This window comes from Oncorhynchus clarkii, chromosome 28 (genome assembly GCF_045791955.1).
Source record: "Oncorhynchus clarkii lewisi isolate Uvic-CL-2024 chromosome 28, UVic_Ocla_1.0, whole genome shotgun sequence".
Lineage (NCBI taxonomy): Eukaryota > Metazoa > Chordata > Actinopteri > Salmoniformes > Salmonidae > Oncorhynchus > Oncorhynchus clarkii.
This window is the reverse complement of record NC_092174.1, coordinates 15,814,686-15,837,438: the sequence shown is the minus strand read 5'-3', so window position 1 is coordinate 15,837,438 and position 22,753 is coordinate 15,814,686. Positions and strand designations below refer to the sequence as shown.

The following is a 22,753-nucleotide window of genomic DNA, read 5'->3' as shown; positions in this document are numbered from 1 at the left end:
CCTCATAGGAGGGTCTTTGTTTCTACCCTTCAGGGTTTAGGGGTCCCCACTGCAGGGCTGTGCCTCACTCCGCTCTCCCAACAATGGGCCTTTATCCTGCCAAGGCCTCCCTGCCCCCCCGGTCCCTCCGCACTGCTACCTACCCCGACCAGGGGCACAGGGGCGAGAGACGGCCACCGGGGCGAGAGAGGGGCACAGGGGCGAGAGAGGGGCACAGTGCCACCGGGGCAACCCCCTTTCATGCCCTGTCCTGTTGCTCTCTCACTCACACACACACACACACACACACACACACACACACACACACACACACACACACACGAGGTTGCTGACTTAGAAGTTGTTGGATAACAGTGCACCATGGGGTGAGCCGGGCAGACTCAATTTCACACATTTCTCAATAAATATAGTGGCTCACTGAACCAAAGGATAAGTCTGTAATCTCACAAAGACTCTCTTTCTTTTCTCTCTGTTACTCTCTTTCTCACAAACACACACACATGCACACACATACCGACACACACACAGACTGCTGAAGAGTGCCGCTGGCCTTGAAGAGTGTCAGATGAACAATATCTTCTCAAAGTGTTGGATGAACCATATCTTCTCAAAGTATTGGATGAACCATATCTTCTCAAAGTGTCAGATGAACCATATCTTCTCAAAGTGTTGGATGAACCATATCTTCTCAAAGTATTGGATGAACCATATCTTCTCAAAGTGTCAGATGAACCATATCTTCTCAAAGTGTTGGATGAACCATATCTTCTCAAAGTATTAGATGAACCATACCTTCTCAAAGTGTCAGATGAACCATATCTTCTCAAAGTGTTGGATGAACCATATCTTCTCAAAGTGTCAGATGAACCATATCTTCTCAAAGTGTTGGATGAACCATATCTTCTCAAAGTGTTGGATGAACCATATCTTCTCAAAGTGTTGGATGAACCATATCTTCTCAAAGTGTTGGATGACCCATATCTTCTCAAAGTGTCAGATGAACCATATCTTCTCAAAGTGTTGGATGAACCATATCTTCTCAAAGTGTCAGATGAACCATATCTTCTCAAAGTGTTGGATGAACCATATCTTCTCAAAGTGTCAGATGAACCATATCTTCTCAAAGTGTCAGATGAACCATATCTTCTCAAAGTGTTGGATGAACCATATCTTCTCAAAGTGTTGGATGAACCATATCTTCTCAAAGTGTTGGATGAACCATATCTTCTCAAAGTGTCAGATGAACCATATCTTCTCAAAGTGTTGGATGAACCATATCTTCTCAAAGTGTTGGAAGAACCATATCTTCTCAAAGTGTCAGATGAACCATATCTTCTCAAAGTGTTGGATGAACCATATCTTCACAAAGTGTCAGATGAACCATATATTCTCAAAGTGTTGGATGAACCATATCTTCTCAAAGTGTCAGATGAACCATATCTTCACAAAGTGTCAGATGAACCATATCTTCTCAAAGTGTTGGATGAACCATATCTTCTCAAAGTGTTGGATGAACCATATCTTCTCAAAGTGTTGGATGAACCATATCTTCTCAAAGTGTTGGATGAACCATATATTCTCAAAGTGTTGGATGAACCATATCTTCTCAAAGTGTTGGATGAACCATATCTTCTCAAAGTGTCAGATGAACCATATCTTCTCAAAGTGTTGGAAGAACCATATCTTCTCAAAGTGTTGGATGAACCATATATTCTCAAAGTGTTGGATGAACCATATCTTCTCAAAGTGTCAGATGAACCATATCTTCACAAAGTGTCAGATGAACCATATCTTCTCAAAGTGTTGGATGAACCATATCTTCTCAAAGTGTCAGATGAACCATATCTTCTGAAAGTGTTGGGTGAACAATATCTTCTCAAAGTGTTGGATGATTTCATTTATTTAGCCCGGTGTTGTGTTCCAGCACTCCATGTACCTCCTCTCTCCCTTTCTCTTCTCCTCCTCTCTACCCCTCTCTTCTTCTCTCTCCCTCTCTCTTCTCCTCTCTAACCCTCTCTTCCTCTCTCTTCTCCTCCTCCCTACCCCTCTCTTCTTCTCTCTCCCTCTCTCTTCTCCTCCTCTCTACCCCTCTCTTCTCCTCTCTACCGCTCTCTTCTCCTCCTCCCTACCACTCTCTTCTCCTCCTCTCTACCCCTCTCTTCTCCTCTCATATGTTCTTGGTAACAGAGAACACCAGGGTTGTTTTCACTGAGAGACATGCTGTGTCAGAATGCTTGACATGATGAATGTGTGGTCTCTCTAAGAGCCAATGATACATTTTTAAGTGCATAAAGTCAGGAACTGGGCCTCTTTTCTCTGTCTCTCTCTCTCTCTCTCTCTGTTTCTCTGTCTCTCTCTTTCCCTCCCTTTCTCTCTGTCTCTCTTTTGGTCTCTCTCAGTGCCAGAGAAGAAAAAAAGAGAGAATAGAAGGGGAGAGTGGAGAAGGGGAGAGTAGAGACAAAAAATAAGAGTTCCTTTCATCAGAAGCACAGTGCCCTCTACTCCCACAATCCCCATGGGACAGACTAAGAGACATGCAGTATGGACGACGAGGCCAAACTAAAACAATAGCATAAAGGACCAACACTATCAGATGGGTGGCCAGGGTTGTCTCTGTGTGTGTGTGTGTGTGTGTGTGTGTGTGTGTGTGTGTGTGTGTGTGTGTACCATGGTAACTGAAGCCAGGCAGGGGCCACCGCAGGCCCCAGTGTTGTCATAATTGCATAGGGAAGAGAACTTTCTAGAAACGCTTATGAAGCCCTTCCAGAGATGGAATAAGTTACAGATCAGCGTTTGCTCATACACACACACACACGTATGTACACTCTCTCACACATACACAAATGCATACACATGTGCAAAGACACACATGGCAGTGGTTTAATGTTCAGGTGATGAGTGGATCCCACACAGCCACGTACAGGAAGAAGGATCGAAAGCCACGCCCCCAAATCAGCACCAAACAAACAGCTCATAAATGAGAGAGAGAGAGACAGACAGACAGACAGACAGACAGACAGACAGACAGACAGTGCTATACTTCATCCAACAGGGAAAGATGTTCCTTATGACTTCCACATTCCCTCGCAAATCAACAACAGCCTCATAATACCACACACAGGCTTATTACACCAATACACAACACAAACACACACTCTACCAGCAGACCCAGTAGAGTAGGGCAGCGTATGAGCTTCTAAACAACACTGAGTGGTCATACAGTGCCTTGGAAAGTATTCGGCCCCCTTGAACTTTGCGACCTTTTGCCACATTTCAGGCTTCAAACATAAAGATATAAAACTGTATTTTTTTTGTGAAGAATCAACAACAAGTGGGACACAATCATGAAGTGGAATGACATTTATTGGATATTTCAAACTTTTTTAACAAATCAAAAACTGAAAAATTGGGCGTGCAAAATTATTCAGCCCCTTTACTTTCAGTGCAGCAAACTCTCTCCGGAAGTTCAGTGAGGATCTCTGAATGATCCAATGTTGAACTAAATGACTAATGATGATAAATACAATCCACCTGTGTGTAATCAAGTCTCCGTATAAATGCACCTGCACTGTGATAGTCTCAGAGGTCCATTAAAAGCGCAGAGAGCATCATGAAGAACAAGGAACACACCAGGCAGGTCCGAGATACTGTTGTGAAGAAGTTTAAAGACGGATTTGGATACAAAAAGATTTCCCAAGCTTTAAACATCCCAAGGAGCACTGTGCAAGCGATAATATTGAAATGGAAGGAGTATCAGACCACTGCAAATCTACCAAGACCTGGCCGTCCCTCTAAACTTTCAGCTCATACAAGGAGAAGACGGATCGAGATGCAGCCAAGAGGCCCATGATCACTCTGGATGAACTGCAGAGATCTACAGCTGAGGTGGGAGACTCTGTCCATAGGACAACAATCAGTCGTATATTGCACAAATCTGGCCTTTATGGAAGAGTGGCAAGAAGAAAGGAATTTCTTAAAGATATCCATAAAAAGTGTTGTTTAAAGTTTGCCACAAGCCACCTGGGAGACACACCAAACATGTGGAAGAAGGTGCTCTGGTCAGATGAAACCAAAATTGAACTTTTTGGCAACAATGCAAAACGTTATGTTTGGCGTAAAAGCAACACAGCTGAACACACCATCCCCACTGTCAAACATGGTGGTGGCAGCATCATGGTTTGGGCCTGCTTTTCTTCAGCAGGGACAGGGAAGATGGTTAAAATTGATGGGAAGATGGATGGAGCCAAATACAAGACCATTCTGGAAGAAAACCTGATGGAGTCTGCAAAAGACCTGAGACTGGGACGGAGATTTGTCTTCCAACAAGACAATGATCCAAAACATAAAGCAAAATCTACAATGGAATGGTTCAAAAATAAACATATCCAGGTGTTAGAATGGCCAAGTCAAAGTCCAGACCTAAATCCAATCGAGAATCTGTGGAAAGAACTGAAAACTGCTGTTCACAAATGCTCTCCATCCAACCTCACTGAGCTCGAGCTGTTTTGCAAGGAGGAATGGGAAAAAATTTCAGTCTCTCGATGTGCAAAACTGATAGAGACATACCCCAAGCGACTTACAGCTGTAATCGCAGCAAAAGGTGGCGCTACAAAGTATTAACTTAAGGGGGCTGAATAATTTTGCACGGCCAATTTTTCAGTTTTTGATTTGTTAAAAAAGTTTGAAATATCCAATAAATGTCGTTCCACTTCATGATTGTGTCCCACTTGTTGTTGATTCTTCACAAAAAAATACAGTTTTATATCTTTATGTTTGAAGCCTGAAATGTGGCAAAAGGTCGTAAAGTTCAAGGGGGCCGAATACTTTCGCAAGGCACTGTAATTCCTGTCTTACCTATTCGACCCCCTCTCTCTTTCCTTCCTCTCTCCTTCTCTCTCTCTAACCCCCCGCCCCCCCCCCCCGGGACGTTTCTCCAGTCTTACCTCTCCACCACGTCGTCTCACACATCGCCTATACTCCTTTATCCTCCTCTCTCATCCCCCATCCCGCTCTCTTTCCCTCTCTTCAGTCTTACCTCTCCACCACGTCGTCTCACACATCACCTATACTCCTTTATCCTCCTCTCTCATCCCCCATCCCGCTCTCTTTCCCTCTCTTCAGTCTTACCTCTCCACCACGTCGTCTCACACATCACCTACACTCCTTTATCCTCCTCTCTCATCCCCCATCCCGCTCTTTCCTCCTCTCCAGTCTTACCTCTCCACCACGTCATCTCACACATCACCTATACTCCTTTATCCTCCTCTCTCATCCCCCATCCCGCTCTCTTTCCCTCTCTTCAGTCTTACCTCTCCACCACGTCGTCTCACACATCACCTATACTCCTTTATCCTCCTCTCTCATCCCCCATCCCGCTCTCTTTCCCTCTCTCCAGTCTTACCTCTCCACCACGTCATCTCACACATCACCTATACTCCTTTATCCTCCTCTCTCATCCCCCATCCCGCTCTCTTTCCTCCTCTTCAGTCTTACCTCTCCACCACGTCGTCTCCGCTCCAGCAGGTAAAGTCGTCCACCACCATCTCTCCCTCACACAGCATCTCCGGAAGCACGGCAAAGAATGACTTATAGCGCTGGATGTAGCTCAGAAACTCCCTGAGATGGGAAGAGAGGATGGAGAGAACAGAAAGGATGGAGAGCGACAGGAGAGAGAAAGGAGGGATAGAGAGGTGGGAAAGAGGACAGAGGAGTGAGAGACTCCATGTTATAAGAAACACAGCACACTGTAACGTCTATGGCTACCACCCAACTACATATGATATGTAATCATGATATGAATGTGTAAATAAAATGACAGGTGCATAGACAGAACCTAAAGGAATACTGTCGAACCTAAATAAATATAGTTCCCATAGAGCTTTAAAAACACATTGAAAATAATATTGATGCTGTAGTGACTGGTGGCCAAACAAGAGAATAATTCTGATCAGGCACCTGTTACGGCCACCCAAGAGACAGGGGAACTCCAATAATATGGGTCATGTGAGGTCACATGCTGTTAGGACCCCATCAGTCAGGGCTGTCATGACGATAGTATCAGAGCCTCCCGTTAGGGGTGGGCCGCGAATGGGATCCTAATGAATGACGAGGGGATTATGAAGGGTTAAACCATATCATTAATCACCTGTCACTAGCCAGATAGACAGACAGATACACACACATATGTTGAGAGACATCATAGCCTGATCCAATACTGATGACAACATAGTGCTGTCACACAGAGAGAGAGAGAGAGAGAGAGAGAGAGAGAGAGAGAGAGAGAGAGGGTTAGAGAGAGAGGGTTAGAGAGAGAGGGTGAGAGAGAGAGAGTGAGAGAGAGAGAGAGAGAGAGAGAGAGAGGGTGAGAGAGAGAGGGTGAGAGAGAGAGGGTGAGAGAGAGAGAGAGAGAGAGAGAGAGAGAGGGTGAGAGAGAGAGGGTGAGAGAGAGAGAGAGAGAGAGAGAGAGAGAGAGAGAGAGAGAGGGTGAGAGGGAGAGATAGAGATAGAAGCAGAGGGCACAGACAGAAAGACACATGGACAAAGACAAAGACAGACATACATATGTGAGACTGAGAAGCAGAGACAGAGAGAGGTAGTTGTCATTCACCGGGTGGGTGGGTTGGTTGGTCATGCTTACCTAGAGATCTTTTTCAGACTTCTAGGTTTATCGTTCTTGGAGGGTTTCAGGGGGAATGAACTGAGGATGGAAGGAGTCCGGGGGGGGGGGGGGGGGGGGGGGGGGGGGAGAGAGAATGACACAAGCAGGAGAGGTGCAGGGAGAGAAAACAAAGAAAACGGGGGGTGGGACAAAATGAGGGCAAGACAAAACAAGGAGGGGAGGGAGAGGAAGAAATAGTCAGTTTACGACCCTGGATAAGGGTGAGTCATGCACATGCAGAGGTCAGAGGTCAGGGTGGGAAACACCCCAAAAACCCCACCAAACACACCCCACACAAACCCCTCCCACACACCCCATACAGTAGGTTGAGACACTCATTTGTTGTCCCACGTGACAATGTTAAAACAGCTGTTGAAAGTCATACAAGTGAGCAATTCAATTCACATTTAAGAATACAACACAACTGTATGTGTGTACTACCCCTTTTTCACAAAGTAAATTGATATTGTTGTCTGGAAATTTGATTGTTGTCTGGAAATTAGATTACTGTCTTGAAATCAGATTGTTGTCCTGAAATCAGATTGTTGTCTGGAAATTCGATTGCTGTCTGGAAATTAGATTGTTGTCTTGAAATCAGATTGTTGTGTGGAAATTCGATTGCTGTCTGGAAATTAGATTGCTGTCTGGAAATTAGATTCCTGCCTGGAAATTAGATTGTTGTCTGGAAATTAGATTCCTGCCTGGAAATTAGATTTGTGATAACATGCGTCTTGGTGAGAGGTGTAGGAGTCAGGCGCAGGAGAGCAGGGATGTCTGAGGAGCGTGTTTAATAATAGTCCAGCAATGCAAATGGCACAGAATAAAAATCCCAAAACTACGCTCTCGAATAATCGTGCAAACACACGGAGGAACTAACACAGTTCCGACACTTTACATACACGTGCGCCACTGACACGGCCTGCAACGAAAACATGCGGTCTCTCCTTCACTGCAGCCGAGGTGAGTAAGACATTTAAACGTGTTAACCCTCGCAAGGCTGCAGGCCCAGATGGCATCCCCAGCCGCGCCCTCAGAGCATGCGCAGACCAGCTGGCCGGTGTGTTTACGGACATATTCAATCAATCCCTATACCAGTCTGCTGTTCCCACATGCTTCAAGAGGGCCACCATTGTTCCTGTTCCCAAGAAAGCTAAGGTAACTGAGCTAAATGACTACCGCCCCGTAGCACTCACATCCGTCATCATGAAGTGCTTTGAGAGACTAGTCAAGGACCATATCACCTCCACCCTACCTGACACCCTAGACCCACTCCAATTTGCTTACCGCCCAAATAGGTCCACAGACGATGCAATCTCAACCACACTGCACACTGCCCTAACCCATCTGGACAAGAGGAATACCTATGTGAGAATGCTGTTCATCGACTACAGCTCGGCATTCAACACCATAGTACCCTCCAAGCTCGTCATCAAGCTCGAGACCCTGGGTCTCGACCCCGCCCTGTGCAACTGGGTACTGGACTTCCTGACGGGCCGCCCCCAGGTGGTGAGGGTAGGCAACAACATCTCCTCCCCGCTGATCCTCAACACTGGGGCCCCACAAGGTTGCGTTCTGAGCCCTCTCCTGTACTCCCTGTTCACCCACGACTGCGTGGCCACGCACGCCTCCAACTCAATCATCAAGTTTGCGGACGACACAACAGTGGTAGGCTTGATTACCAACAACGATGAGACGGCCTACAGGGAGGAGGTGAGGGCCCTCGGAGTGTGGTGTCAGGAAAACAACCTCACACTCAACGTCAACAAAACTAAGGAGATGATTGTGGACTTCAGGAAACAGCAGAGGGAACACCCCCCTATCCACATCGATGGAACAGTAGTGGAGAGGGTAGCAAGTTTTAAGTTCCTCGGCATACACATCACAGACAAACTGAATTGGTCCACTCACACAGACAGCATCGTGAAGAAGGCGCAGCAGCGCCTCTTCAACCTCAGGAGGCTGAAGAAATTCGGCTTGTCACCAAAAGCACTCACAAACTTCTACAGATGCACAATCGAGAGCATCCTGGCGGGCTGTATCACCGCCTGGTATGGCAACTGCACCGCCCTCAACCGTAAGGCTCTCCAGAGGGTAGTGAGGTCTGCACAACGCATCACCGGGGGCAAACTACCTGCCCTCCAGGACACCTACACCACCCGATGTCACAGGAAGGCCATAAAGATCATCAAGGACATCAACCACCCGAGCCACTGCCTGTTCACCCCGCTATCATCCAGAAGGCGAGGTCAGTACAGGTGCATCAAAGCTGGGACCGAGAGACTGAAAAACAGCTTCTATCTCAAGGCCATCAGACTGTTAAACAGCCACCACTAACACTGAGTGGCTGCTGCCAACACACTGACACTGACTCAACTCCAGCCACTTTAATAATGGGAATTGATGGGAAATGATGTAAATATATCACTAGCCACTTTAAACAATGCTACCTTATATAAATGTTACTTACCCTACATTATTCATCTCATACGCATACGTATATACTGTACTCTATATCATCGACGGTATCCTTATGTAATACATGTATCACTAGCCACTTTATACTATACTATGCCACTTTGTTTACATACTCATCTCATTTGTACATACTGTACCCGATACCATCTACTGTATCTTGCCTATGCTGCTCTGTACCATCACTCATTCATATATCCTTATGTACATATTCTTTATCCCCTTACACTGTGTACAAGACAGTAGTTTTGGAATTGTTAGTTAGATTACTTGTTATTACTGCATTGTCGGAACTAGAAGCACAAGCATTTCGCTACACTCGCATTAACATCTGCTAACCATGTGTATGTGACAAATAAAATTTGATTTGATTTGATTTGATTTGCGTAAATGCGAAAAAACAACAAACATCAAATACCATCGAACGCAATACACACAAGTCTAATCCTGCACGAATTACGGCAGGTAACAGCTGCCCTATATACCCACAGAAATCAAAGCAATTGAAAACCAGGTGTGAAAAGGAACACAGACAAAACAACCAGAAAAAGAAAAAGGGATCGGTAGTGGCTAGTAGACCGGCGACGCCGAGCGCCGAGCGCCGCCCGAACAGGGAGAGGAGTTACCCTCGGTAGAAGTCGTGACAGTACCCCCCCCCCCCCCGACGCACGGCTCCCGCAGCGCGACGACGCCGGCCTCGAGGACGACCCGGAGGACGAGGCGCAGGGCGATCCGGATGGAGGCGGTGAAACTCCCTTAGCATAGGAGGATCCAGTACGTCCTCCACCGGCACCCAGCATCTCTCCTCCGGACCGTACCCCTCCCAGTCCACGAGGTACTGAAGACCCCCCACCCGACGCCTCGAGTCCAGTATGGACCGAACTGCATACGCCGGCGCCCCCCCGATGTCCAGGGGGGGCGGAGGGACCTCCCGCACCTCATCTTCTTGAAGCGGACCAGCCACCACCGGCCTGAGGAGAGACACATGAAACGAGGGGTTAATACGGTAATACGGGGGGAGCTGTAACCTATAACACACCTCGTTTATTCTCCTCAGGACTTTGAATGGCCCCACAATGGCCCGTTTAAGGTACCCATGGGCGGCCTCCCAGGTTTCCCTTGAGCGTTTCACCCAATCGTCCACCGCAGGAGCCTCGGTCTGGCTCTGATGCCATGGTACCAGGACCAGCTGATAGCCCAACACACATTGGAAGGGCGACAGGTTCGTAGAGGAGTGGGGGAGTGAGTTCTGGGCCATCTCCGCCCAGGAGATGTACTTCGCCCACTCCCCTGGCCGGTCCTGGCAATACGACCGCAGAAACCTACCCACATCCTGGTTCACTCTTTCCACCTGCCCATTACTCTCGGGGTGAAACCCAGAGGTCAGGCTGACCGAGACCCCCAAACGTTCCATGAAAGCCTTCCACACCCTGGACGTGAACTGGGGACCCCGATCAGAAACAATATCCTCAGGCACCCCGTAGTGCCGGAAGACGTGAGTAAACAGGGCCTCCGCCGTCTGTAGGGCCGTAAAGAGACCGGGCAAAGGGAGGAGACGACAGGACTTAGAAAACCGATCCACAACGACCAGGATTGTGGTGTTGCCCTGTGACGGTGGCAGATCGGTCAAGAAGTCAACCGACAGGTGTGACCAAGGCCGCTGTGGAACGGAAAGGGGTTGTAACTTCCCTCTGGGCAGGTGCCTAGGAGCCTTGCACTGAGCGCACACTGAGCAGGAGGACACATAAACCCTCACGTCCTTGGCTAAAGTGGTCCACCAGTACTTCCCACTAAGACATCGCACCGTCCTCCCAATCCCCGGATGACCAGAGGAGGGGGATGTGTGAGCCCACCAAATTAACCTGTCTCTAACCTCCAGCGGGACATTGTGGTGGAGTGGGCTCAACACGCGATGCTCGCTCAATGTCTGCGTCCACCTCCCACCTTACAGGTGCCACTAGACAAGAAGCCGGGAGGATGGGAGCAGGATCAATGGCCCGCTCCTCCGTATCATATAGTCGGGACAGTGCGTCTGCCTTAGTGTTCTGGGAGCCTGGTCTATAGGAGATGGTAAACCTAAATCGGGTGAAAAACATGGCCCACCTTGCCTGACGAGGGTTCAGTCTCCTCGCTGCCCGAATGTACTCTAGATTACGGTGGTCAGTCCAGATGAGGAAAGGGTGCTGGGCCCCCTCAAGCCAATGTCTCCACACCTTCAGGGCTCTGACAACAGCTAGCAGCTCCCGATCCCCCATGTCATAGTTTCGCTCCGCCGGGCTGAGCTTCTGAGAAAAGAAAGCATAGGGGCGGAGCTTCGGTGGCGCACCCGAGCGCTGGGAGAGCACGGCTCCAACCCCAGCCTCGGATGCGTCCACCTCCACTATAAATGCCAAAGAGGGGTCCGGATGCGCCAGCACGGGAGCCGAGGTAAAAAATAGCCTTCAGGCGACCAAAAGCCCTGTCCGCCTCAGCCGACCACCCCAGACGCGTCGGCCCCCCCTTCAGCAGTGACGTAATGGGCGCAGCCACCTGCCCAAAACCCTGGATAAACCTCCGGTAGTAGTTGGCAAACCCTAAGAACCGCTGCACCTCCTTTACCGTGGTTGGAGTCGGCCAATTACTCACGGCTGCAATGCGGTCATCCTCCATCACCAACCCCGATGTGGAAATGCGATATCCAAGGAAGGAGACGGCCTGTTGGAAGAACGAGCATTTCTCAGCCTTGACGTACAGGTCATGCTCCAACAGTCTCCCAAGTACCCTGCGCACCAGAGACACATGCGCGGCCCGTGTAGCGGAATAGACCAGAATATTATCGATGTAAACCACCACACCCTGACCGTGCAGATCCCTGAGAATCTCATCCACAAAAGATTGGAAGACTGCTGGAGCATTCTTCAACCCGTACGGCATGACGAGGTACTCATAATGGCCGGATGTGGTACTAAACGCCGTCTTCCACTCATCTCCCTTCCGGATACGCACCAAGTTATATGCACTCCTGAGATCCAGTTTTGTGAAAAACCGTGTTCTGTGAAATGACTCAATCGCCGTGGCAATGAGAGGTAGCGGGTAACTATACCCCACCGTGATGGAATTTAGACCTCTATAGTCAATGCACGGACGCAGACCACCCTCCTTCTTCTTCACAAAAAAGAAACTCGAGGAGGCAGGTGAGATGGAGGGCTGAATGAACCCCTGCCCCAGAGATTCCGATATGTATGTCTCCATAGCCACCGTCTCCTCCTGTGACAGGGGATACACGTGACTCCTGGGAAGTGCAGCGCCTACCAGGAGATTTATCGCACAATCCCCTCGTCGATGAGGTGGTAATTGGGTCGCCTTCTTTTTACAGAAGGCGATAGCCAAATCGGCATATTCTGAGGGAATGTGCACGGTGGAGACTTGGTCTGGACTCTCCACCGTTGTAGCACCGATGGAAACTCCTACACACCTGCCTGAGCACTCCTCCGACCACCCCTGTAGAGCCCTCTGTTGCCACGAAATCCTGGGGTTGTGACGGGCCAACCAGGGGATCCCCAACACCACCGGAAACGCAGGAGAATCAATGAGGAAGAGACTAATTCTCTCCTCATGACCCTCCTGCGTAACCATATCCAGTGGAGCCGTGGCCTCCCTGACTAGCCCTGACCCTAATGGTCGGCTATCTAAGGCGTGCACTGGGAAGGGTTTATCCAGCTGAACAAGGGGAATCCCTAACCTGTTCGCTAAACCGCGGTCAATAAAATTTCCCGCCGCGCCTGAATCTACTAGCGCCTTATGCCGGGAAAGAGGGGAAAATTTAGGAAAAACAATCCATACATACACGTGACCAACAGGGGGCTCTGGGTGAGCCTGGTGCCGACTCACCTGAGGTGTCCGGGCAGTGCTCGGCCTGGCGTCTCGACTCCCGGGGGGACCCCCCCAGCACCGGTCAGCAGTGTGCCCTCTGCGACCACAGCTGGCACAGGAAAGGCCCCCTCCTCCGGTCGCCCTCGCAGAAGCACCTCCTAGCACCATGGGTGTTGGAGAGGTGAAGCTGGGAAATGGAACTGACAGAGCCTGATCTGGACGTCCGCGGGTCGCCAGCAAGTTGTCCAACCGAATGGACATGTCGATCAATTGGTCCAAGGACAGGGTGGTGTCTCTACAGGCCAGCTCCCTACGGACGTCCTCACGCAAACTACACCTATAGTGATCGCTCAAGGCCCTGTCGTTCCATCCCGCGCCAGCGGCCAAGGTCCGGAACTCTAGAGCAAAGTCCTGAGCACTCCTCCTCTCCTGCCTCAGATGAAACAGCCGTTCACCCGCCGCTCGACCCTCAGGTGGGTGATCAAACACGGCCCGAAAGCGGCGGGTGAACTCTGGGTAGTGGTCCCTCGCCGAGTCAGGATCGTTCCACACCGCGTTGGCCCACTCCAGGGCTTTACCTGCGAGGCAGGAGACGAGGGCGTTCACGCTCTCACCCCCCGAAGGAGCCGGACGAACGGTCGCCAGGTATAGGTCCATCTGGAGTAAGAAGCCCTGGCACCCGGCCGCCGTCCCATCATACTCCCTCGGGAGGGCGAGTCGAATTCCACTGTGCTCAGGCAATGAAGGAGAGGGTAGTGGTACTGGTTGGGGTGTAGCTGATAACGGTGTGGGAAGGCCACCTCTCTCCCATCTCTCCATCGTCGCCATCACCTGATCCATGGCGGTCCCCAGTCGGTGTAACACTGCCGTGTGGTGTTGAACTCGCTCCTCCACGGACCCTGGAAGTGCGTCCGCTCCTGCTGACTCCATAATTATATTGGTGCAGGATTCTGTGATAACATGCGTCTTGGTGAGAGGTGTAGGAGTCAGGCGCAGGAGAGCAGGGATGTCTGAGGAGCGTGTTTAATAATAGTCCAGCAATGCAAATGGCACAGAACAAAAATCCCAAAACTACGCTCTCGAATAATCGTGCAAACACACGGAGGAACTAACACAGTTCCGACACTTTACATACACGTGCGTAAATGCGAAAAAACAACAAACATCAAATACCATCGAACGCAATACACACAAGTCTAATCCTGCACGAATTACGGCAGGTAACAGCTGCCCTATATACCCACAGAAATCAAAGCAATTGAAAACCAGGTGTGAAAAGGAACACAGACAAAACAACCAGAAAAAGAAAAAGGGATCGGTAGTGGCTAGTAGACCGGCGACGCCGAGCGCCGAGCGCCGCCCGAACAGGGAGAGGAGTTACCCTCGGTAGAAGTCGTGACAAGATTGTTGTATTGAAATCAGATTGTTGTCTGCAATTAGATTGCTGTCTGGAAATTAGATTCCTGCCTGGAAATTAGATTCCTGCCTGGAAATTAGATTGTTGTCTGGAAATTAGATTGTTGTCTTCAAATTAGATTCCTGCCTGGAAATTAGATTCCTGATTGGAAATTAGATTCCTGCCTGGAAATTAGATTGTTGTCTGGAAATTAGATTGTTGTCTTCAAATTAGATTCCTGCCTGGAAATTAGATTCCTGATTGGAAATTAGATTCCTGCCTGGAAATTAGATTGTTGTCTGGAAATTAGATTGTTGTCTTCAAATTAGATTCCTGCCTGGAAATTAGATTCCTGCCTGGAAATTAGATTGTTGTCTGGAAATTAGATTGTTGTCTGGAAATTAGATTACTGTCTGGAAATTAGATTACTGTCTGGAAATTTGATTGTTGTCTAAGGGAACTAACTGGAAACAAAGTACAAGTCATAAAATGAGTGTCCACTCCTCTCTACTTCATTCTGTGTTATCATAATACAATTAAACTACGATATATTTATGTCAAATTTCATTTCCCTTGTTATTCCACTATATCATATTCCTTTCCATTCCCTCCAGCGGCTACTGGCCTTGTGCCTCTGCCAGTGTAAACTGCTGTGTGTGATGAGGATACTGCCCACTGGTCTGTGGGTAGGCTGGCAGAGGGCTGGGCACTGGATACTGTTGGCGTGGAGCAGGGTGGCAGCGCCAGGGCAAGACCGTCAGCTAGACTGGCACCACAACACCTGGGTGTCTGTGTCAGTGAGTGAGTGAGTGAGTGAGTGAGTGAGCGAGTGAGTGAGTGAGTGAGTGCCTAATATTTGACTGTGTGTGCCTGTGCCTGTGCGTGTGCGTGTGCGTGTGTGTGTGTGTGTGTGTGTGCGTCTTAATGCCTAATATGTGACTCTGTGTCTGTGTGAGTGAGTGTGTGTGTGTGTATGTGTGCCTAATATGTGACTGTGTGACTGTGTGTCTGTGTGTGCCTATGTGATAGCAGCTGATCTGAGCTGGGGCTATGGTAGTCTGGGTAAACAGGAAGCGGTCCGTCAGTATTAATCTTCCCCCCTCCCTGTGGGCACTGCCCTGCCAGCTGCTGTGGGCACCGGGTGCCTCAAAGGACGAGGTAGAGGGGAAATCGGACCGTGTGAGAGGAGTGTGTACAACACAGTATGTCTGTGTGAGTGTGTGTGAGTGTGTATGTGTGTGTGTGGCAGAATCACTATACTATATGTACTGTATAGATGAATAAATTGTCATTTAAGATTGAGCCAAGAATCTCAAAGTCCATAATTCCCTTGGCTATCACATTATGTAAAAACAATTACATTTATTTATGACGGTCACGTGATGTTCATCTGTCACCAGACTTAGATCAAGTACCTATCGTTTACCTTTCAAAAACATTAGATGTGCTTGATTTAACGTGCACAGCTCCTCCATCCCAGCACACTGGGTTAAATCAAGTGCATGTCAAGTATTTGACAGAAAACCAATCGGTTATTCTGCCTATTTAACATGCAGTGAGAATGTGACTCACACGAGGATAATGGAAACCTAAAAGTTGCAAATCTGATGTCGAAGAAAGGATCTGATTTCCCAGGTGTTTCGGATCCGGACAGAACTTTTGTCCCAGCTCTGTCTGGCCCAGCCTTACCTCCTCAGGTGGGCAAGTTGTCCCATCAGCTGTTCTGGTGGGGGGATGGAGGGGGGGTCAGAGGGAGGGACGGTCGATGATGTCATCATGGAGGTCGTGACCTCCGGGGCGGGGTCAGGGTGGACGCTGGTGCGGGGCTCCTTGGCTGACCGACCACACACTTTGTCCACCTGCAGGGAGGGAGAAACACACGGGGGTTGACACACGGCACAATGTCTACACCCCCTTGTCCACCTGCGGGTGTCACAGAAAATAAACAAGTGACTTTATAAAGGGAATGGTGTCTAAACCACACACACACATTTTTATTTTTGATTTTATTTCACCTTTATTTAACCAGGTAGGCTAGTTGAGAACACCTTTATTTAACCAGGTAGGCTAGTTGAGAACACCTTTATTTAACCAGGTAGGCTAGTTGAGAACACCTTTATTTAACCAGGTAGGCTAGTTGAGAACACCTTTATTTAACCAGGTAGGCTAGTTGAGAACACCTTTATTTAACCAGGTAGGCTAGTTGAGAACACCTTTATTTAACCAGGTAGGCTAGTTGAGAACACCTTTATTTAACCAGGTAGGCTAGTTGAGAACACCTTTATTTAACCAGGTAGGCTAGTTGAGAACACCTTTATTAAACCAGGTAGGCTAGTTGAGAACACCTTTATTTAACCAGGTAGGCTAGTTGAGAACAAGTTCTCATTTACAACTGCGACCTGCCCAAGATAAAGCATAGCAGTGTGAACAGACAACACAGAGTTACACATGGAGTAAACGATTAACAAGTCAATAACACAGTAGAAAAAAAAAAGAGTCTATATACATTGTGTGCAAAAGGCATGAGGAGGTAGGCGAATAATTACAATTTTGCAGATTAATACTGGAGTGATAAATGATCAGATGGTCATGTGCAGGTAGAGATACTGGTGTGCAAAAGAGCAGAAAAGTAAATAAATAAAAACAGTATGGGGATGAGGTAGGTAAATTGGGTGGGCTATTTACCGATAGACTATGTACAGCTGCAGCGATCGGTTAGCTGCTCAGATAGCAGATGTTTAAAGTTGGTGAGGGAGATAAAAGTCTCCAACTTCAGCGATTTTTGCAATTCGTTCCAGTCACAGGCAGCAGAGAACTGGAAGGAAAGGCGGCCAAATGAGGTGTTGGCTTTAGGGATGATCAGTGAGATACACCTGCAGGAGCGCGTGCTACGGGTTGGTGTTGCCATCGTGACCAAGGAACTGAGATAAGGCGGAGCTTTACCTAGCATGGACTTGTAGATGACCTGGAGCCAGTGGGTCTGGCGACGAATATGTAGCGAGGACCAGCCGACTAGAGCATACAGGTCGCAGTGGTGGGTGGTATAAGGTGCTTTAGTAACAAAACGGATGGCACTGTGATAAACTGCATCCAGTTTGCTGGAGAAAGAACGATGGGGACAGAAAGAACATAGGGCTTATGGAGACACGGATACGTTGGAGGGAGACAAGGACAGGATGAGAGAGTTATTGCCAAGACTGACACGTGTGTGTGTGTGTGTGTGTGTGTGTGTGTGTGTGTGTGTGTGTGTGTGTGTGTGTGTGTGTGTGTGTGTGTGTGTGTGTGTGTGTGTGTGTGTGCACGCGTGTGTGTGTGTGTGTGCGTGCGTTAAAACTGGGCCATTAAAACTCTGAATGGCTCTATGAGACAGACAGGTCATGCAGTGACCACCCCCACAATCCAAATCAATGGTGTCTTAACGGCTTAAAAGCCTTGGGTGTTATTATATGTTATTCTATTAGGGAGATGGACAGTCTAATGGTGAGCTGCAACAACACCACGTCTGGTGGAGTACAGGGAAGCACCTCATCATCCTCACTGTCTGTCTCTGTCTGGAGGGGTCATTCTATCGCTGTCATGACAACCCAATGTCACTAGGCTATAGCTTACTGTTCTCCTTGCCTCCTGTCATATATCTCCTATACTGAATGTGTACTTTCAACATGAGGTGCGGCAAATCTCCCACTTCGACAGCCTTATGACAAGGCTCTGTAACTTACAAACGACGAAGCAAGCCGGACACCTGACATAGGCTTCTATAAATACCTCCGCTCGTTGATACATAAGAAGAAACTTGCGTCACTGCTCTTGGAGCACAGTAAGTGTAATAACGTCTTAAGTGGGCTTCAGCAATGGCTTTTCTAATGCAGTATGCATGTGACGCGGGGACATCAAAGACACTGCTGAAGTATTTACGCATTGCTTCACTCCTACGGTACGGGACCTGTTTAGGAGAGCTAGTGAACACTCCAGGCGCAAACACACAAACACACACACATACACTTCTTCACACCAGCCAGCCCAGACCTCCCAGACACTGTGTGCCTATTGGAAAACTAAACAATGGAATGTACAAAACATAAACATGCACTTTCTTCCACACCAAACAGAGAGGGGAAAAGGAGGAATATTCAGGGGTTGAGAGGGGGTGATGGAGGGGTGAGTAACCACCAAAGCAGCAGAAATATGCGTAACAACTTCAAAACCACAGGTAGTCAGAGCCCATATGTGCCAACGGGGAGGCTTATAAATAGCGTTAGCCTCTGGGGCTAGGAGGAAGTGTGTGTGTGTGTGTGCGCGCGCGCGCGCGCGTGCGTGTGTGTGTGTGTGTGTGTGTGTGTGTGTGTGTGTGTGTGTGTGTGTGTGTGTGTGTGCGTGCGTGCGTGTGTTATGAATATAAGTCAGCACATGTGCCCTATAAAGGCAATTGAAATGGAGGTTTCTGCATAACAGCAGGGCTATTCCTGACTGAGAACACTGGACCATGCAGCCCTCTACCAGAGACCTGCTGAGCGACACAGGCCGTGTCCTGGTGAGGGAGTGAGTCACTGACAGACCGGAGTTATACAGTAGTGCGGTACTGGCACATTGTCTACCTCTCCACAACTCTTCTCTTCCTTTCTCTTCTCTCCCTCTATCTCTCTTTCTTCAACTCTCCCCTTTCTCTCTCTCCCCTCCACTCTCCCCCCTTCTCTCCCTCTCTCTCTCTCTCCCCCCCTTTCTCTCTCTCTCTCCCCACCTTCTCTCTCTCTCTCCCCACCTTCTCTCTCTCCCCCCTTGTCTACCCCCCTCTCTTTCAGTCAATACACACACAGGAGCAGCTGTGGAGCAGCAAAGAGAGGCAGACTTGGGCCATTGGGGAGATGATTGTGTTATTACATTACCCTTGAAGTCCCCTGGACCCATAAAATACAGCACACACACACACACACACACACACACACACGCATGCACACATACACACGCATGCACACATACACACACAGAGACACACACACACACACACACACACACACACACACACACACACACACACACACACACACACACACACACACACACACACACACACACACACACACACACAGACACACACACATACTCACTGGCATGCACACACCCATATAGAGCTGCGGGTGGGCAATCAATAAGCAAGACATGCAAGGTAGCAACCATTTTACGGCCAACAACGGTGAAGGAGCCAAAAATGCAAAAATTGTATTCTGTTTTGTATTATTCCATGCAGTTTTTCAAACAATTAAAATGTCAAAACAATTTACATACTGACCGCCCCCACGCGCTCTGCAAGGCAAACATTTGTTGGAGCACTTGTAAATTGTAAACTTGTAACCAGTTTGTTTTATGAAATAATCCAAGCGAGAACACTTGAGGGAAGCTAATGTGGACTGATGGAGACACTTTTAATTCCTTGTTGATTAGTACATGGTTCTGTTGCAGTCGCTGCACTGCCAGATCGCTTGTTAATAAGCCAAGTTGAAACAAACAATGTAAAAAGGGAAGAATTGTCTTTCCAAGCAGTAGAATTATAAAAATCCATCCTAATTCATGTTGGATTCAAACCAACCACCACGGCTCAAACACACGCACAGACACAGACAGACACACGGACACACCAAACACCCGCTTTCTACTGATTATATCCCTCTAGACCAGTTTGGGTCGTATTCAGACACCACAGGGTCTTGTTGGGACATATTCAAACACACTCCCCCCCCCCCCCTCCCTGAGGTTGCATGTGGGGGCAGTGTTTGGGAGGTCTGGGCCTGCCTGGCAGACTGGGCCTGTGTGTCTAGTTGGCTTGCCTGGCAGACTGGGCAGGTGTGTGGAGGGGCAGGGCAGGAGCACCCAGACTCCCCAGTATTAATAACCATGGCTATTACAGGACTGGCATTCTCCTGACGCCCACACACACACACACGATTGGACAATATTGTCCAACAGCAGTACCAGACAGGGACAAGAGCCTGGGGATCTGTCTCAGACACCATCAGAGGGAACTGGAGGGAGTTTTGACAAGCTACTAAAAGACTAAACCAAACAGACAAGACAGCTGAATACACAGTCTCATACACAGCAACACTTCCTAGCTGAACAAAGTGGCATAGTCCAGCCAACACTGTACATGTATCTATGCAGACTAGACTACACTAAGGGAAGTTATCATTGGTTACCAAAAGCATACACTGAGTGTACAAAACATTCGGGACACCTTCCTAATATTGAGTTGCACCCCCAAGGTGTCGAAAGTGTTTCACAGGGATGCTGGCCCATGTAGACTCCAATGCTTCCCACAGTTGTGTCAAGTTGGCTGGATTTCCGTGATACACACAGGAATCACACAGCATTGCAGTTCTTGACACAAACTGATGAGCCTGGCACCTACTACCATACCCCGTTCAAAAGGCACTGAAATCTTTTGTCTTGTCCATTCACCCTCTGAACGGCACACAGACACAATGTATGTGTCAATTGTCTCAAGGCTTAAACATCCTTCTCTAACCTGTCTCCTCCCCTTCATCTAGACTGATTGAAGTGGATTTAACAAGTGACATCAATAAGGGATCATAGCTTTATCCTGGATTTACCTGGTCAGTCTATGTCATGGAAAGAGCAGGTGTTCCTAATGTTTTGTACACTCAGTGTATATCTTCAATATATGTTTATATATATATATATGTAAATATTTATATCAAAGTGATTTATTATAACTTTTGGGATTAGCTTTTTTTCTCATTCTTTCGTAAGTGTTGAAATTTGGCGGAATCAAACACCATGTCTCGCCTGTCTCCAGAATGAAAAGTTTGTTTTGTAGAGACAAATATGTAAACGTTCCCTCCAAAATATGAGTTGGAAGAGAAAGTCAATAACACTTGTGTGTGTTCTGTTCTTTCTCTTTCACAACAAAACCTGGGTTGTGTTCATTGAGCACCAAACTGAGGGGAAAGGGACTGAAACGGGGAGGAACTGCCTGAACTTGTCCAAAAAGAAATGCTCGTTTTGCTTTTCCGTTACAAAACATTTTGCCACGGTGTACCCTAATAAATACCACCCAGTTTAGGCGATCAAGACAAAGGGTTTCTGTCAGTGAAGTGTCCTGTAGATACGGGCTGAGGTCGTCATTTCAAAACAATAACATGGGCACAAATCAGTCGGACGCCTAACCAAACATGTAGCTATGTAAACAAAACAAAAAGTAATGGTCGGGAGAATAAACATAAGCCACTAAAAACAGAAATGATACGGAAAATAAATATTAAGACAGTTTGGGGCCACAACAGGGAAAAACGGAGAGAAATAGCATTAGAAGCTAGATATGATGTCCGGATTGGCCACATAATCCCATTGACCAACCAGAGGACAGCTTGAAGGATGGCACAGACTACAATGCAACGATAAATCAATTATCTCCTGACCTCAGTGATGGCATGGGAATGGAAGCCTGAGTGCGTGTGTGTGTTTAACCACCTGTTTGTCCTTGTTAAATCTTTAAAATGGCAGCTATTCCATTTCAGGCATTCCTCGGGTGACTTCCTGGAGAATGATGGCATAGGATGCCATGGTCTGATGCCCTATGCCAAAATGTTCAGCCTATGGGGAAACAAAGACTTAAGTTCTCTATACATTTGGGAAGAGGGGGATGAAATTGGTGACGAAAGCATGTGTGTGTTATTATAAGTTCTGTATATGCTTCTGTACCTGTGTGTTCACATTTGTATGCCTGCCTGCGTGTGTGTGTGTGTGTGTGTGTGTGTGTGTGTGTGTGTGTGTGTGTGTGTGTGTGTGTGTGTGTGTGTGTGTGTGTGTGTGTGTGTGTGTGTGTGTGTGTGTGTGTATCTATCTGTCTATAATCCCCCACACTTGTGTTTATGTATCGTCTCCATCTCATATATCCCTGTTCTACCCCGGGGCCAGAGAGTTGAGATGAGAGGAGCAGAGAGCGAGGGAATGAACTAGAGAGTGTCTGACCTATCCCAGTCCATCCCAGGCTGTCCCAGGCCATCCCAGGCTCTGGGGGAGTATTGCCTTACAGACAGCAGTGGTGGTCCCAGGCTGTCATCTTGATTTGTTTATCTAGGGATCAGCCAGGGTAACTTTCTCAGCCTCCCTCTCCAATTGCATTCTGGGTAGCAGTGGGAAGGTAGGTGGGGGGGTTGTCCAGCGAGTTTGGCCCCCTATTGTCCACTGCTGGTTTGAATTCTGGACAGCCACTCACAAACAATTACCTCTCGGATATCTCAAATCAAATCAAATCAAATTTTATTTGTCACATACACATGGTTAGCAGATGTTAATGCGAGTGTGGCGAAATGCTTGTGCTTCTAGTTCCGACAATGCAGTAATAACCAACGAGTAAT

At 48.0% G+C, this 22,753-nt stretch overlaps 1 protein-coding gene across 2 annotated transcripts in view; it reads right to left on the bottom strand.

Annotated features, from left to right (window-relative positions):
- Nucleotides 1-22,753, bottom strand: part of LOC139387100 (glypican-5-like) — a 204,899-nt gene that overhangs the window by 107,766 nt on the left and 74,380 nt on the right. Inside the window, exons 4-6 of one of the 2 annotated variants that reach the window (XM_071133102.1) lie at nucleotides 16,068-16,237; nucleotides 6,638-6,697; nucleotides 5,494-5,616 (exon numbers count right to left, since the gene is read on the bottom strand). In XM_071133102.1, coding sequence (XP_070989203.1) covers nucleotides 5,494-5,616; nucleotides 6,638-6,697; nucleotides 16,068-16,237 — 353 coding nt within the window. The remainder of the gene's footprint in view (nucleotides 1-5,493; nucleotides 5,617-6,637; nucleotides 6,698-16,067; nucleotides 16,238-22,753) is intronic. The other variant, XM_071133103.1, reaches the window with a different exon arrangement.